The sequence below is a fragment of the Caretta caretta genome, chromosome 6 (assembly GCF_965140235.1).
Source record: "Caretta caretta isolate rCarCar2 chromosome 6, rCarCar1.hap1, whole genome shotgun sequence".
NCBI classification, from domain to species: Eukaryota; Metazoa; Chordata; order Testudines; family Cheloniidae; genus Caretta; species Caretta caretta.
In genome coordinates this window covers 45,989,466-46,006,349 of record NC_134211.1, presented here as the reverse complement: position 1 = coordinate 46,006,349, position 16,884 = coordinate 45,989,466, and the positions used below count along the sequence as shown (strand labels likewise).

At 42.1% G+C, this 16,884-nt stretch overlaps 1 protein-coding gene across 1 annotated transcript in view; it reads left to right on the top strand.

Annotated features, from left to right (window-relative positions):
• Positions 1–16,884, top strand: part of PRMT3 (protein arginine methyltransferase 3) — a 102,647-nt gene that overhangs the window by 2,082 nt on the left and 83,681 nt on the right. Inside the window, exons 3-6 of the mRNA XM_048854255.2 lie at positions 5,196–5,278; positions 10,348–10,397; positions 11,961–12,063; positions 14,724–14,877. Coding sequence (XP_048710212.2) covers positions 5,196–5,278; positions 10,348–10,397; positions 11,961–12,063; positions 14,724–14,877 — 390 coding nt within the window. The remainder of the gene's footprint in view (positions 1–5,195; positions 5,279–10,347; positions 10,398–11,960; positions 12,064–14,723; positions 14,878–16,884) is intronic.

Below are 16,884 nucleotides of genomic sequence, written 5' to 3'. Positions count from 1 at the left end.
TGGGTTGGAAAAGCGTTCCCAGAGAGTAGTTATCAGTGGTTCACGGTCATGCTGGAAGGGCATGACGAGTGGGAACGTGCAGTTCTGGGTCTGGTTCTGTTCAACATCTTCATCAATGGTTTAGATAATGGCATAGAGAGTACACTTATAAAGTTTGCCGACAATACCAAGCTGGGAGGGGTTGCAAGTGCTGTGGAGGATAGGATTAAAATTCAAAATGATCTGGACAAACTGGAGTAATGGTCTGAAGTAAATAGGATGAAATTCAATAAGGACAAATGAAAAGTACATCACTTAGGAAGGAACAATCAGTTGCACACATACAAAATGGGAAATGATTGCCCAGGAAGGAGTATTGCGGAAAGGGATCTGGGGGTCATAGTGGATCACAAGCTAAATATGAGTCAGCAGTGTAACACTTTAGAAAAAGCAAACATTATTCTGGGCTGTATTAGCAGGAATATTGTAAGCAAAACACGAGAAGTAATTCTTCCATTCTGCTCCGCGCTGATTTGGCCTCAACTGCAGTGTTGTGTCTGTTTCTGGGCACTACATTTCGGGAAAAATGTGGACAAATTGGAGAAAGTCCAGAGAAGAGCAACAAAAATGATTAAAGGTCTAGAAAACCATGACCTATGAGGGAAGATGGAAAAAATTGGGTTTGTTTAGTCTGGAGAAGAGACGACAGAGAGGGGACGTAACAGTTTATTAAGTACATAAAAGGTTGTTACAAGGAGGAGGGAGAAAAGTTGTTGTTCTTAACCTCTGAGGATAGGACAAGACACAATAGGCTTAAATTGCACCAACGGAAATTTAGGTTAGACATTAGGAAAAACTTTCTAACTGTCAGAGTGGTTGAGCACTGGAATAAATTGGCTAGGGAGATTGTGGAATCTCCATCGTTGGGGCTTTTTAAGAGCAGGTTGGACAAACACCTGTCAGGGATGGTCTAGATAATACTTAGCCCTGCCTTGAGTGCAGGGGACTCGACTAGATGACCTCTCGAGGTCCCTTCAAGTTTTATGATTCTAGTCGTAGAATGGAGTCAGACAGTCCTTTTAGATGCTCCTGTTTATCTTGCCACCAAGGCAAGCTGGACTGTGATATAGATGGTGATTTACACCCAAAAATCACAACATATTCATGTTACACCCAATCCCAAGAGACCGGTCACTCACCTGGATGGATTTGCATCCTAGATCTCACACCAAAGACAACCCTGGGAGCCAATTCTATAATCAACCAAGGGCACATCTACACTTAAAATGCTGCATCAGTACAGCTGCAATGATTTAGTCCTGACCCTCTCAAATGATGGGAGAGAGCTTGTCCAATAGGCTTAGTTAATCCACCTCCCTGAGAGACAGTAACTATGTGGGTGAGAGAAGCTCTCCTGCTTACATAGTGCTGTCTACACGGGGAGTTAGTGAGAGATTAAAGTGGGTAAAAAATATATGTACAGGTGAGTTACTATGGTTTCAAAAGGTAGCAGAGATGTAGTAATTTGCTGGTTTCTCAAAACTGTATCCCTCTAGGACAGAGCTGGCAACGGGGTTTGTTGCAGGGATTGGTTCCTGGGTTAGTGTTTCTGGTGTGTGGTGTGTAGTTGCTGGTGAGTATTTGCTTCAGGTTGGGGGGGCTGTCTGTAAGCGAGGACTGGCCTGTCTCCCAAGATCTGTGAGAGTGAGGGGATCATCCTTTAGGATAGGTTGTAGATCCTTGATGATGCGCGCTGAACAGGTTTTAGTTGGGGGCTGTAGATAATGGCTAGTGACATTCTGTTACTTTCTTTGTTGTGCCTATCCTGTAGTAGGTGACTTCTGGGTACCATTCTGGCTCCATCAATCAGTTTCAATTCCCCAGGTGGGTATTGTGCAGGGTGGATTTGATTTAAATCACTAGTCAGGAAGACTCGATTTAATCATGGATTTCTACATATAAGTGCATTCTTGTTGGTTGGTATAACCTTAATACATATTTTTCACAACTCAGAGACTTTTCTGCTTTTTCAGATCCCAAACGATTTCTCAATTTGGAATGAATTAGTCCAAAGGAAGAAAATATTCTTTCTACACCGGCAGAAGAAGCTACTGCTGTTAAAAGTGAGATTCTCACTTCAACAGTCTCTGAATCCAAGTGCTTAAGTGACTTCCACCAGTTCACTGGTGTGACTTTCTTTAAAACATCATCAGCAAACATATATTTCTTGAACGATTCTTATCCCAAACTGGGTCTCTTTTACGGCCTGCTGACTTTAGCAACACTTTTGATACGGTCTCCCACGGTATTCTTGCCAGCAAGTAAAAGAAGTATTGGCTAGATGAATGGACTGTAAGGTGGATAGAAAGCTGGCTAGATCGTTGGGCTCAATGAGTAGCGATCAATGGCTCCATGTCTAGTTTGCAGCTGGTATCAAGCGGAGTGCCCCAAGGGTCGGTCCTTGGGCCGGTTTTGTTCAATATCTTCATTAATGATCTGGAGGATGGCATGGACTGCATCCTCAGCAAGTCTGCCAATGACACTAAACTGGGAGAAGTGGTAGATAGGATACAGAGGGACCTAGACAAATTGGAGGATTGGGCCAAAAGAAATCTGATGAGGTTCAACAAGGACAAGTGCAGAGTCTGCACTTAGGACGGAAGAATCCCATGCACTGCTACAGACTAAAGACCGAATGGTTAGGCAGTTCTGCAGAAAAGGACCTAGGGGTTACAGTGGACGAAAAGCTGGATATGAGTCAACAGTGTGCCCTTGTTGCCAAGAAGGCTAACGGCATTTTGGGTTGTATAAGTAGGGGCATTGCCAGCAGATCGAGGGACGTGATCATTCCTCTCTATTCGACATCGGTGAGGCCTCATCTGGAGTACTGTGTCCAGTTTTGGGACCCACACTACAAGAAGGATGTGGAAAAATTGGAAAGAGTCGAGCGGAAGGCAACAAAAGTTATAAGGGGGCTGGAGCATATGACTTATGAGGAGAGGCTGAGGGAACTGGGATTGTTTAGTCTGTGGAAGAGAAGAATGAGGGGGAGGTCTAGGTTGGATGTTAGGAAAAACTAGGAGGGTGGTGAAGCACTGGAATGGGTTACCTAGGGAGGTGGTGGAATCTCGTTCCTTAGAGGTTTCCAAGGTCAGGCTTGACAAAGTCCTGGCTGGGATGATTTAGTTGGGGATTGGTCCTACTTTGAGCAGGGGGTTGGAATAGATGACCTCCTGAGGTCCCTTCCAACCCTGATATTCTATGATTCTAGGTTTTCCCTTCTAGTGAGAGAATGGTACGGTAGATATCAAATCAACGAAGGCTACACTCAGAAAGACCTCAATATGCTGGAATATGTTGCTCAGTTTCACTTTTGTTTCTGCTGCCTGTACCTTCCTTCTCACATTTATCTCCAGACTTCTCCTTGTCTAGAGCTATTCCGCCCCCAACAATCTTCTATTCATTGAACTTTTTGAAACTTTGCACTTTTGGAGAAAGGCAAGGGATTGACTCTTTGTACACAAATTTTCAGAGGAACAATAGGGTTGAGGTCTGTTATTTCTCACCTCTATATATTTTTTTATTTATTTTAAATTTTTTTTGCTGTTAACGAGCATGTTATCTCTGGAGAGACAAATCCACACTTTGAGAACTGTAAAACTAAGCATCTCTGATGGTATCTTCTAGACTGAGCACTGAGTCCCATTGGATAGATAGAAAGATTATCCTAAATAATCTATACAGAAGCCCCTGGAATCCCATAAATCCCTAATCCATGAACTATTGGAACTCATTTACAAAACTTTTCTTAAACATTACATGAATATATTGTCTCATATTATAGAATTAGAATTTATAATCCCTATTCCATGATGAGATATCTTTGAGTATAATGTGTCTTAATTAAAACTATCTTTAGATAGGTTTTTTCCTCAAAAAGCATTTTATCAAAGAAATCCAATTTAAATAAAAAAAATCCCATTAAAAATTTTTTTTTAAGTTATTGATTTTCATTCACCATTGTATTGTAGTTTTAAGAATGCCTGATAGAGGTCCTGTCGGTGTTTGTCTCTGTCTGAGGGATTGGCACAAATGCAATTGTATCTTAGGGCTTGGTTGTAGACAATGGATTGTGTGATGTGGTCTGGGTGAAAGCTGGAGGCATGTAGGTAAGTGTAGTGGTCAGTAGGTTTCCGGTATAGGGTGGTGGTTATGTGACCATCGCTTATTTGTACTATAGTGTCCAGGAAGTGGATCTCTTGTGTGGACTGGTCCAGGCTGAGGTTGATGGTGGGGTGGAAATTGTTGAAATCCAGGTGGAATTCTTCAAGGGCCTCCTTCCCATGGTCCAGATGATGAAGATGTCATCAGTGTAGCGCAAGTAGAGTAAGGGCACTAGGGGACGAGAGCTGAGGAAGCTTTGTTCTAAGTCAGCCATAAAAATTTGGCATACTGTGGGACCAAGCGGGTACCCATTGCAGTGCCGCTGACTTGAAGGTATAAATTGTCCCCAAATCTGAAATAGTTGTGGGTGAGGACAAAGTCACAAAGCTCAGCCACCAGGTTTGCCATGACGTTATCGGGGATACTGTTCCTGATGGCTTATAGTTCATCTTTGTGTGGAATGTTGGTGTGGAGAGCTTCTACATCCATAGTGGATACTCATACCTTCTTGACAACTGTTGGGAATGGCCACATCCACCCTAAGTGAATTGGCCTCATTAGCACTGACCCAACCACTTGTTAAGGCAACTTCCATCTTTTCATGTGATACAGTAAGCAGGTATAAATATATATTTTCCACTCCATGCATTTGACGAAGTGGATTATAGCCCACGAAAGCTTATGCTCAAATAAATGTGTTAGTCTCTAAGATGCCACAAGGACTCCTTGTTGTTTTTACTGGTAAAGAAGACACTTGTGGGAAATTTTTAAAACAAAAATCTTGGTGTTTGTGTATCACCTTACCTCAAAGCACTCCACAGAAAACAATTACCTACCACAACAAAGTTGTGTAGTGTAAGAAATATTTAGGCACCACTTAATACTTCCTCAGCTAAAATGCAAAAGTTTGTTTAAATGATTTATAGCAGCAGCATGGGTTAGGTTAGTTCTTTTGCATGCGTGTCACACCTCGCTCTAAACAATCTCAATTTAGATTAGTGTTTTAATACTATTGACTCAATGTATATTCATTTCTCTCTTTTTACCTGCAGGCTGTTCAGTTCTGCTGAAGATACATTTTCCCACTGTAAATCGGAGCATCAATTTAATATTAGTAATATGATCCATAAGCATGGTAAGTACTTCTGTGATAATTTATAACTCTTTGTCATGAAATGACATTTTATTTAAATAAATGTTTTTGTGGACCAAGAAAGGAAAGTCATTTTAAAAAGAACAAAAACCTCCTTCTGAAGACTCGGGAAACAAAACCTATTTCTGTCTGGGCCATGTATGCTCTACTAAGTCTAATAAAATTCCTACACAACATTTCCATGTTTGGCCCTTTTTGTACTTTTATTTCGATCAGTAAAGCTCTGTCTAAACTGTAGACAGTGTCAGTTAAGTGTGAACAGCGTCTGACCGTTACTGCTAATATAGCTGAGTGCATCTACCCAGGAGCCATCTTCCTTGGTTAGCTCTTTCTGCTTTTTCATACCTGCTATCCTGAACCATGTTTGTGCTTAGATCTGAAAATGCCTCAGCTGTTTTTCACGGGGTGCAGTCCCATCTACATTTATAATTCTGCTATTGCCAGGGGACCCATCTTAAAAGGCTGTTATCCTTTTGACATATTGGGGTTTAGATAATGTTAAATAGGACCTATCTACACTGCAGAATAGAACTGCTTTATGGTGTCAGGGCAGTCATGCTGTAACCAGGGCCCCTGTCATGGTTCTACAAGTAGTGTAGGATAAATCTTGGAAATTAACTACTAGGGAGAGAGGAGGATGTGGATTGGATGTTAAGAGAATAGGGAGAAGTTAAAGCAGGGTGGTAAGTATGGGAGTGCCGAGTGAGGGGACTTTGATGTGAAGCGGGTGGGGGGGAAACTGATGGAATTACAGGCACTCAGGTACTAAGATATTACAGTGGTAATAAGAACCTAGATAGGGAGGTATTGACAGGCATGTGCTGTTCAGGAAACACAGTAATAGACATAAAGGTGGTGGAGTAGCATTGTATATTAATGACCAGGTAGACAATACAGAAATTAGAAGTGATGGAATAGATAAAATGGAATCTATGGGTTCAGATTTACTTTGGGGAAGAAAGGTAACAGAGGTTCCATGGGATGGAGTTTGGGGTCTTTAACACTGGTTTTCATGTGGATAGAGACCTCTTCAATATTTTTAATGAAATAAATACTCTTGGAATTGTTTGTTAATGGGAAAATTTTAATTTCCCATCTTTAGATTGGACACAAGTGCTACTAATAATTGTAGGGCCCAGATATTCCTGGATGTGATAGCTGACACACCAAATAGTCACCAAACCAACAAGACTTAATATTCATAAGTAATGGTGACCTCACAAAAGAATTGGTTGTAGAGAACAACCTTGGTTCAAGAAATCATGAGTTAATTCAGTTTAAGATAAATGGAAGGATAAGCAAAAATAGGTCTGCAACTAGGGGCCCTTGATTTTAAGAGGACAGACTTTATAAAAATTAGGGAAGTGGACTTGAGTGTGAAGAATTCAAGGATTTGAATATGGAGGAGGCTTCGAATTAGTTTCTGCAACTTTGACTTAAAAGTTTCAGAAGCCTGCATGTCAAGCAAAGTGGGGGTTGAGAGGGAATATAGGGAAGGGTTGCAGATGAAACTGGATGAACAGGGATCTCAAACAGGTTATTAAGAGAGCTTGCAAGTAAAGAAAGAAGGGATGGATCAGCCAGGAAAGCTACCTCTTGAAGGTCAGGAAGTATAGGAGGGGAAAAAAAGTGATGACTGCTAAAAGCCAAGCAGAATTGGATCTTACAAAGGAAATTAAAACCAATAGTAAAAGGTTCTTTAACCATATAAATAAAAAGAAAACACCACTAAGCACTGACGATGGGATGGAGATTAAAGTAATGTAAGTATGGCTCAACACCTACACTAATACTTTGCCTCAGTTTTTAAGAAGAGTAATCAGGAGTTTGGGGGCGGTGGCAGGGTGACTAATGGGGATACAGAAGTAGAAATTACCACATCTGAGATGGAAGCCAAACTCAAACAGCTTAATGGGACCAAATCAGGGAGCCTGGATAATCTCCATCCAATAATAAAGGAACTACCACTTGAAATTGCAAGCCCAATAGCAAGGATTTTTATTGAATCTGTGAACTTGAAGATCGTGCCCTATGACTGCAGAATTTCAAATATAGTACCTATATATAGTATATATTTAAGAGGCAGTGGGGGGAGGAGGGGAGTGATCTGGGAAACTACAGGCACATTAGTTTGACCTCAATTCTGTGCAAGGTCTTAGAACAAATTTGGAAAGAGAGAGTAGTTCAGGATACAGAAATAAATGTAATTGTGGTAAAATATAACATACTTTTACAAAGGGTAGATTGCGCCAAACCAGTTATCTTCTCAAAGAAAGATGAGGTTGATTTTCTAGACAAAAGAAATACAATAGATCTAATCTACTTGGATTTCAGTAAAGCATTTGCTACAGTTCCATATGGGAAATAATAGTTAAATTGGAAAAGATAGGGATTAATACAAGAATCAAAAGGCAGAACTAGGTAAGGGGGAGACTACAACGGGTCATGCTGAAAGGTGAACTGTCAGGCTTGAGAGAGGGTTGAGAGAGTAGAGTTCCTCAAAAGTTGGTCCTGGGGCCAGTCTTATTTAATACTTTCATTCATGAACTTGGCCCAAAAAGTGGTGGTGTGCTAATAAAATTTGTGGTTGTCACAAAGTTGGGAGATAACTCCAGTGTGGAGGAGGACTGGAATATCCTTCAAAAGTGGTCTCCCACCTTTTTATGCCCAAGATCACTTTGTGAATTTAAGGGCAACCCAGGATCTATCTCGCCTCTTCCCCGAGGCCCTGCCCCTTTCCCAAAGCCCCCCCCCCCCCCCATCACTCACTCTCCGCCACCCTCACTCACTTTCACCAGGATGGGGTAGTGGGTTGGGGTTCAGGAGAGGGTTTGGGCTCTGGGCTGGGGCTGAGAGATTTGCAGTGTGGGAGGGGGCGCTCTGAGCTGTGCCTGGGGCAGGGGGTTAGGGTGCAGGAGGTGGTATGGGGTCTGGGGGGGGTCAGGGCTGGGGTTCAGGGTGCAGGAGGGGGTTCAGGGTGCTGGCTCCGGGAAGGGTCTGGGAGTTGGGTTGCGGCCTCCTGCCGGGCAGCCCTTACCTCTGGTAGGCAGGGCAGCTCCCTGCCTACCCCAGCCCCATGCCACTCCCGGAAGGGGCCAATGCACTCCTGAGGCGGGTGGCACGTGGCTCTGCACACTACCCCCTCTCTGCAAGTACTGCCTCCGCAGTTCCCATTGGCCACAGCTCCCCATTCTTGGCCAATGGGAGCTGTGGGGGCGGTGCTTGAGGGCAGGAGCAGCGTGTGCAGGGAGGCCCCTTGCCCCTCTTCCCCAGGGTCATGGGGTGTGCTGGTCGCTTCTGGGAGTGGCGGGGGGCTGGGTCAGGCATGGAGCCTGTCTAAGTGGTAGCCCCGCTGCGCCACCGGAGATTGCGATTGAGTGGGAGAGCCTCTAGGATTGACCAGTCAATCACGTTCGACTGGTTGGTGACTACTCTCATACAAGATGTGGTGACCTTGAAAACTGAAGTAATAGAAATTGGATGAAATTTAATAGTTCAGTGTGAAAGGTGCACTTGGGGATTAACAACAAGAATTTTTGCTATAAGCTGGGGACATATCTGTTGAAAGTGACTGCGAAGGAGAAGGACATGGGTATATTCATCGGTCACAGGATGACGGTGAGCTGCCAATGTGATGCAGCCATGAAAAAAGGCTTCTGCAATCCTAGGATGCATCAGGCGAGGTATTTACAGTAGAGACAGGGAAGTGTTTGTATCCTTATACAAGGCACTGGTGAGACCTCATCTGGAATACTTTGTGTAATTCTGGTCTCTCCCGTTTAAGAAAGATGAATTTAAACTGGAACAGGTGCAGAGAAGGGCTACCAGGATGAACAGAAGAATGGAGAACCTACCTTATGAGAGGAGACTTAAGGAGCTTTGCTTGTTTAGCCTAACCAAAGGAAGGTGGAGGGGAGATATGATTGCTCTGTCCAGATGCATCAGAGCGATAAATACCAGGGAGCGAGACGAGTTATTTAAGTTAAGGGCCAATGTTAGCCCAAGAACAAATGGATATAAACTGTCCATCAATAAGTTTAGGTTTGAAATTTGATGAAGGTTTCTAACTATCAGAGGAATAAAGTTCTGGAACAGCCTTCCAGTGGGAGTTGTGGAGGCAAAAAACCTATCTTGTTTTAACACTGAGCTTGATAAATTTGTGGAAGGGATTGTGGGAGGTTAGATAGGTCATATGCCATTGTAGGCAATCTGTGACTGCTATTAGCAAATATCTCAATCACCGGAGGTGGAACACTAGATGGGGAGGGCTCTGAGTTATGACAGAGAATTATTTCCCAGGTATCTATCTGCTGGGTTTTGCCCACGTGTTCAAGGTTTTACTGATCGCTGTATTTGAGGTAGGGAAGGAATTTCCTCCCAGGTCAGATTGACAGACGGGGGTTGGCAAGGGGAGGGGAGGCCTTTCATCTTTCTCTGCAGCATGGGTCACTTGCTGGTTTGAACTAGAGTAAATGATGGATTAATATAGCAACCTAATGGAATAGTTCTGTTGCTGTCATCGTATAGCGAATATGGGATATGTTTAAACCACTTTTGTTACTGTGCTACAAAGCCAGTTTAAGGGATTGTTTGTCATAAATTAGTCCTAGCTGACAGAGTTTATTCAATAATTAGAAAGCTGCTAATGTGTATCAAAATTGTCACGGGATACCAGCATTTATACTCAGGTTTCTAGCCAAAGACTCTTACTATCGATGTTACTGTAGATGTTGCTGCCTTTCTGAGCAAGCCAGGTGGAAAGCTGTTTGCTAAGTGACAGAATTCCCTGTTAGATAAGCTATGTTTACATGTGTTTGGTTTTTAGTATGTTGCAAATATAAACTGAAGACTGAATTAAAGGATCTGACACTTAAGTCCTGAAGAAAAATATCAGAATAATGTAGATAGCAAATGAAGGTAGGAACACTGCACTAAATAATAGTGTGCACCCCTGGGAACACTGGCCAATTGAACAACTAATTAACATTTGCACTATTGTAAAATATGTGATTTTTTTTTTTATTGTAACATGAGCTTTTTTTCTTTTTCAGCACTTGAGTTTTATGGATACATTAAGCTAATAAACTTTGTTAGAATGAAGGTAAGTGGACAGTTTATTACTTCAATTTTTTACTTTGTGCATGGGGAAAAATATTTTGAATGTGTTTTTACGGAATAATTCTATATTAAGTCTCTAGAAATAAGTAATTGTGGAAATTGTTTTAAAATTTATAAATGAATTTATGCAGATCTCTGAGCAGTTTAAGTGGCTTTTAGTTTTTATTTAGTAAAATCCACCTTAAATAAATGAAAAATATTTTAAAATTGAGACACAAGATGTATTCATTCCAGGGCAATATTTCCAGTCTCCTATAAAGTCCAAGTAATTGGCCTTCGTGTGATTGTGCTGCATATTGGGGTTTGATGAAATGAGTGGAATTTACCTACCAGTCTGGCCACAGCTGGAATAGCAGCTGCTGCTCCATTCAGTTTAGGGAGGGGGTTTCCTTGCCGCTGGATCCATGTCTGTTCAGAATCATTCTCTGGTAGTTAAGGTAAGATTACATGAGGTGGGTAGAAAGTGCAAAAGGAGAGAACCCAAAGTAGGATTGGAAGTATTGCTCACTTCTAATTTGATTGTTTCAGGCCCTGTCTCTGTTTTACTGATGTCAGGATATCTGGTTCAGAGCTGTAGTGTAGTTGGGACCGCTTCATGTGCCTGTGTACACTACAACTTATGAACATGTTGTAACTTTCTCCTGATTCAGTTTAGTTTTAGCATGGATGGGCTCTTACACAACTTAGCATTTTTGAGACCTGTAATGCCTGGGCATGTTTTCATCTTCAGGTTGTATGGACTGGTTAGTTAGTTACATCTTACTGTTAGTCCTGTGAGGTAGGTAATTGTTGTGATGTTGCAAATCGAGAAACTGATGTTTCGAGCCTGATTTTTTCCCCTCAAGATGTGCTGAACATATACAGCTAATTAGAGCTGTGAGGCTCAGCACTTGTAAAAACTGGGCTCTAAGTGACTTGCTCCAAGTCACAGTTGTTGTCAGAGCCAGATTTAGAATCCAGGAGTAGCTTTCTCTACTTCAGCAGTTCTCAACCAGGGACCCTGGGCCCCCTGGGGGGCTGCTAGCAGGTTTCAGGGGGTCCTTAAGCAGGGTCGGCATTAGACTCACTGTGACTCAGGGCAGAAAGCCCCTGCCATGTGGTGCTGAAGCCTGGGCCCCCAAGCCCTGCCACTTGGGGCTGAGGCTGAAGCCTGAGCAACTTAGCTTTGCGGGGCCATTTGTGGCATGGGGCCCTGGGCAGTTGCCCTGCTTGCTACCTCTTAATGCTAGCCCTGGCTTTTATATGCAGAAAAACAGTTGTTGTGGAACAAGTAGGGCCTGGAGGTTTTATAGCATGTTGTGGGGGCCTCAGAAAGAAAAAGGTTAAGAACCTCTGCTCTATGTCATGTTGCCAAGTAATGCTTCTCTCTCAGCTTTTGCTACAAGGTTATTTTAATAAGTCATTTAGACACTTGTAGCCCAGGTGATTTTAATGATGGAGAAAAGTGAAACTAACTTACTTACGTCTTGTAGTTTACTTTTTAAACTAAGGTCCTATGATTTTTAAGAACCTTATTTCACATGCTCATTTAACTTTTTTTGTCTAGAAACCAACTGCAGAATACTTGAATTCTCTCAGCAGCCCACTGCCGTGGGAGGAAGAGAAGTACTTGAAACCAGAGCTAGAAGATGATCTATTACTTCAGTTTGGTAAGACTTTTCAATCAGAGTATAGCCTTACTAGAACAATAAGGGACCTCGCCCCTTTCATAGTTTAGTACATCCCAGGTGAGACAATATCCCTAGATGTAGATGGGCTAGATTTACATTTCCCAGGGCAATGGACTATCCAAAATGTTCAAATGAAGTGTTCTATGAATATTTTGTATCCTTAAAATACATAAATAAATAAATAAAAGGTTGTATGAACAGATTGGGGAGGGAGTGTCACACTTAACTCTAAATGTTTATGGAATTTCCATTCTTATGCTGCAGCAAAACATTGTCTTTATATATCACATTTGGGTACTTAAAATTAATCCGATCACCTACAAATAAACACATTAGAGGTAGTAATCTGTGTAATTGAAAACTACGTCACATTTTGTATTGGTTATCTTTCATTAGGTACCTAACAAATACAATAATATGATGAAATTATACATTTGTATTTCCACCTTGGAATTCTGATGACCTATATAAATCACTTGAGTTTATCTCTCACGACTTATATTTGTGTTATCTGTATTCTTCCTCCCCTTTCCCAATACTATTTTGTCACTCACTTGGCGCATCTTTCCTTCATTTAAATTGTAAGGCTTTTTTTGTTTAGGGCGGGGACCGTGTCCTTCTATGTTTGTACGCTACCTAGCACAAGGGGGGCCCAGTCCTAATTAGAACTTTCTGTACTGCAGTAGCACCCAAGATAGGGAATGCGGGATTGTTTCCCTTTCCTAACCAACTCATATTGGGATTTTTCTGACTGTACCGCTGACTTGCAATGTGATCCTCGAGCAAGTTGCAAAGGGCCAGATTTCCAGAGGTGCTGTGTACTCACAGCTCCATTTGATGTTATAAGGAGTTGGAGGTGCTCAACACTTCAGAAAATTATGCTGTAAATGTGTCTCTCACTTTCATCTATTGGGTAAAATGAGTATGTACCTATCAGCTGGGGTATGATTTTTAAATCCAGTTATTCCTGTTACTAGACATTATTCTCTCTGTATATCTCTAGTTCATTTTTTAGAAGATCCAAACTGTATCTAGAGAACGCTGTGATTTTGCTGTTGATCTACTGAAGTAACTTCCAAGCTGCTTGACCAAACCTAAATAAGAAGGCTCTCTCCAGATCTTCAGGAGCAATGTCCTGTGCTTCATGACTATCTTACCAATGGCTTGTTATGGCTTTGACATCCACTTCAATCCTGTTCTGTGGCTTTATATGTGCTTTACTGTGTATCTCCATTGTAAATTTTTTGATGGTTTCTAACATGTTCCATGCTTGCGCTCTCTCCCTCTCAGCAGTTTTCTGCCCTGCATCCTCCTCCTGACCCTCATTTTGGGGACTGCCTTTAGGGAAGGGATACTGATTTTGTTTCCTGTTCTGAGTGGTGTGGAAGCATTATTTCCCCCATCCTCCATGACCCTAACTAGTTCTAAACATAGGCGTGGGAACTAGGGATGCAGGGGGTGCTGCCGGACCCCCAGGTTTTGTGTGGGGTCCTGGCCGCTGGCCCTGTGCCCAGGGACCCATCTGCTGTCGGCCCTGTGCCCAGGGCTCTGCTCCTGGCACTGTGCCCTGGGGTCCCGGCGGCCACCCCCAGCTATGGTCCCAGTCTCAGCTCCCTAACTTCTGTCTGCATCTTCCCTCACCCGCCTCCTCCCGGAGCCATGGCCTGGTCTTGGCCCCTGCTCTGGGAAGAAGTGGAATAGATAGGAGTAAAGGGTGTGAAGTAAAAATTTTGGGGATCACTGGCTTTCAGCACTCGCACTGTAAAAAGTGTTCCAGTGTCACTGGTTCGAGAAGTTCTGTTGCCACAGCTCTTGTTGGCCTTGTGCAATGCCCCCCAGAAAAGCATTGCTTCATGAGATCAAAACAAAGGTGTATTTGGTCCCTAAATCTAAGCTCATTTTCTCTGCAGTGTTTCTGGCTTGTCAAGGAAGACAAGCCAGAGGGTCCGTTTGCTCTACCATGCAAGAGACTCAATTACGATAACCCCATCTCCCAAGTGTGGTGGGGCCTAATCCTTCATTATTGACATCCAGTGGCAGTTATGCCTGCTGTGTTCAGCGGGTGCAAGGTTGGACCTATGTTTTGAAGTCAAGGCACTATTTTAATAATAATGAATTATACTTACCTATGGATCTCAAAGCATCTCACACATTTTTATTAAGCCCCACAACAGCCCTGAGGGATGAGTTTGAAGGGCTATGAATATATTTTTTGTCACATGCTAGTTATGAAAGCCTTCATCTTGTAGAACATCTTGTCTTCTGAGTTAATAGCCCTTCTCGCTCTTGGCTAAGGTAATTGGCAAAGCAGGGTGTACCGCCTTCATTGGCTTCAGCTAAAGAGAACGTCTGATTTGTTAAGTCATGAAGACTAGTATTCAGACACATTTGAAAGGTAGAATTTTGGGGTATTGGTGTTAAGGGCCCACCTCCTCCATGCTCACTTATGGTAAGTGTTACCTTGCTCTGCAAGTAGTCCTATCCATGAAGATACTTGTGGAATAACATACTGTTTAATGAATGAAGGTAGCAGCATCAGGCACTTAATTTATCCTTTATATAGATATATTTATACACATCTGTAATTAGGTAATGCTGTCAGTTGACAGTGGTTGACATTTGTTGTTCTATTTCATTAGACATAGAGGATCTTTATGATTCTACAAACATCTCATACCCCAATGGACTAAGTGATAACACAGCGATCCTCGAACAGTTGAAATGTACAGAACACAGAGCAAAGCTTGCAGAAACGGCATTAGCCAGAGCGCAAGAAGATCTTCAGAAAATGAGGTAAGATGTTTTTGAATAAAGCTTTTTCTGAAGCAGAGTTCTGGATGGTAGACAAAAATGTGTGCAGTTAATACTAGCAGTCAGTAGAAACTCAGGCTGCAGAATTCAAATGTAAGTTAGCACCATCAGGACATTAGTCTTATCTGTGTGTTTTACCTTTGCAAATAGTGTCGATTTGTGGTGTTTTAAAAATATTGCAAGATAAAGCACAACTAAACTGACTAAATGTCTAGACAAAACTCCTGAGCCATGAAACAGATTTCTTCCCCTTCCCCCTCCCTAAGCCATCAATAGTGGAATCAAATTCTGGTGTTGTGGAATTTCCATTGAAAATTTCTTTCCTTTCTCTGCTCCCTTATCCCCAAACTAAAATCTAGGGAGTACAAGCAAGAATGTCATCTGATCTTAACTTTAAATCATGAAGTTTTGCAATATATCATTGGTGGTGGTGCAGCTGCATAAATATGAAGGAATTGGTATCTCCTGGAATTTATGAAATCCTGCCAAATTGTTAGTTCAACTGCAGCCACTCCAGTTGCAGCAATCAAAGACATTGGAAAGATGAAGTATTAATCCACCTTGAATCACCCTTATTTAAGAAATTATGGTTGCTGCTTGTTGACGGATGCAGTTAGAATCCTAGGACTGAAGGGGACCTCGAGAGGTCATCTAGTCCAGTCCCCTGCCCTACTCATGGTAGGACTAAGTATTGTTCAGACCATCCCTGACAGGTGTTTGTTTAACCTGCTCTTAAAAATCCCCAATGATGGAGATTCTAGGCAATTTATTCCCGTGCTTAAGCACTTTGACTGTTAGGAAGTTTTTCCGAACGTCCAGCCTAAACTTCCCTTGGTGCAATTTAAGATCATTGCTTCTTGTCCTTTCCTCAGAGGTTAAGGAGAACAATTTACCTCCCTCCTCCTTGTAACAACCTTTTATGTACTTGAAAACTGTTAACATGTCCCCTCTCAGTCTTCCCTTCTCCAGACTAAACAAACCCAATTTTTTCAATCTTTTCTCACAGGTCATGTTTTTTAGACCTTTAATCATTTTTGTTGCTCTTCTCTGGACTTTCTTCAGTTTGTCCACATCTTTCCTGAAATGTGGCACCCAGAACTGGACACAATAATCCAGTTAAGGCCTCATAAGTGTGGAGTAGAATGGAAGAATTACTTCTTGTCTTGCTTACAACACGCCTACTAAGACATTCCAGAATGATGTTTGCTTTTTTTTTTTTTTCCCCCAATAGCGTTACGCTGTTGACTCATATTTAGCTTGTGATTCGGGATGACCCCCAGATCCCTTTCAGCAGTACTCCTTCCTACATAGTCATTTCCCATTCTGTGTGTGCACAGCTGATTGCTCCTTCCTAAGGGGAATGCTTTGCATTTGTCCTTATTGAATTTCATCCTGTTTACTTCAGACCATTTCTCCAGTTTGTCCAGATCATTTTGAGTTTTAATTCTATCCTTTAATTCATTTAATTTCATTAATTGCAACCCCTCCCAGCTTGGTATCGTCCGCAAACTTTGTAAGTGTGCTTTCTATGCCATTATGCTTTCTATGCCATTATGTAAATCATAGATGAAGATATTGGACAGAACCAGACCCAGAACTGATCTCTGTTGGATCCCACTTGATATGCCATTCCAGCTTGACTGTGAACCACTGATAACTACTCTGTGGGAACGCTTTCCCAACCAGTTATGCACCCACCTTATAGTAGCTCCATCTAGATTGTATTTCTGTAGTTTGTTTATGAGAAGGTCATGCGAGACAGTATTAAAGGTCAAGCTATACCACATCTACAACTCCCCCATCCACAAGGGTTCTTCTCCTGTCAAAGAAAGCTATTAGGTTGGTTTGATACGATTGGTTCTTGACAAATCAATGCTGACTGTTGCTTATCACCTTATTATCTTCTAGGTGTTTACAAATCGATTGCTTAATTATTTGCTCCATAATCTTTCAGGGTACTGAAGTTAAGCTGACTACTCTGTAATTGCC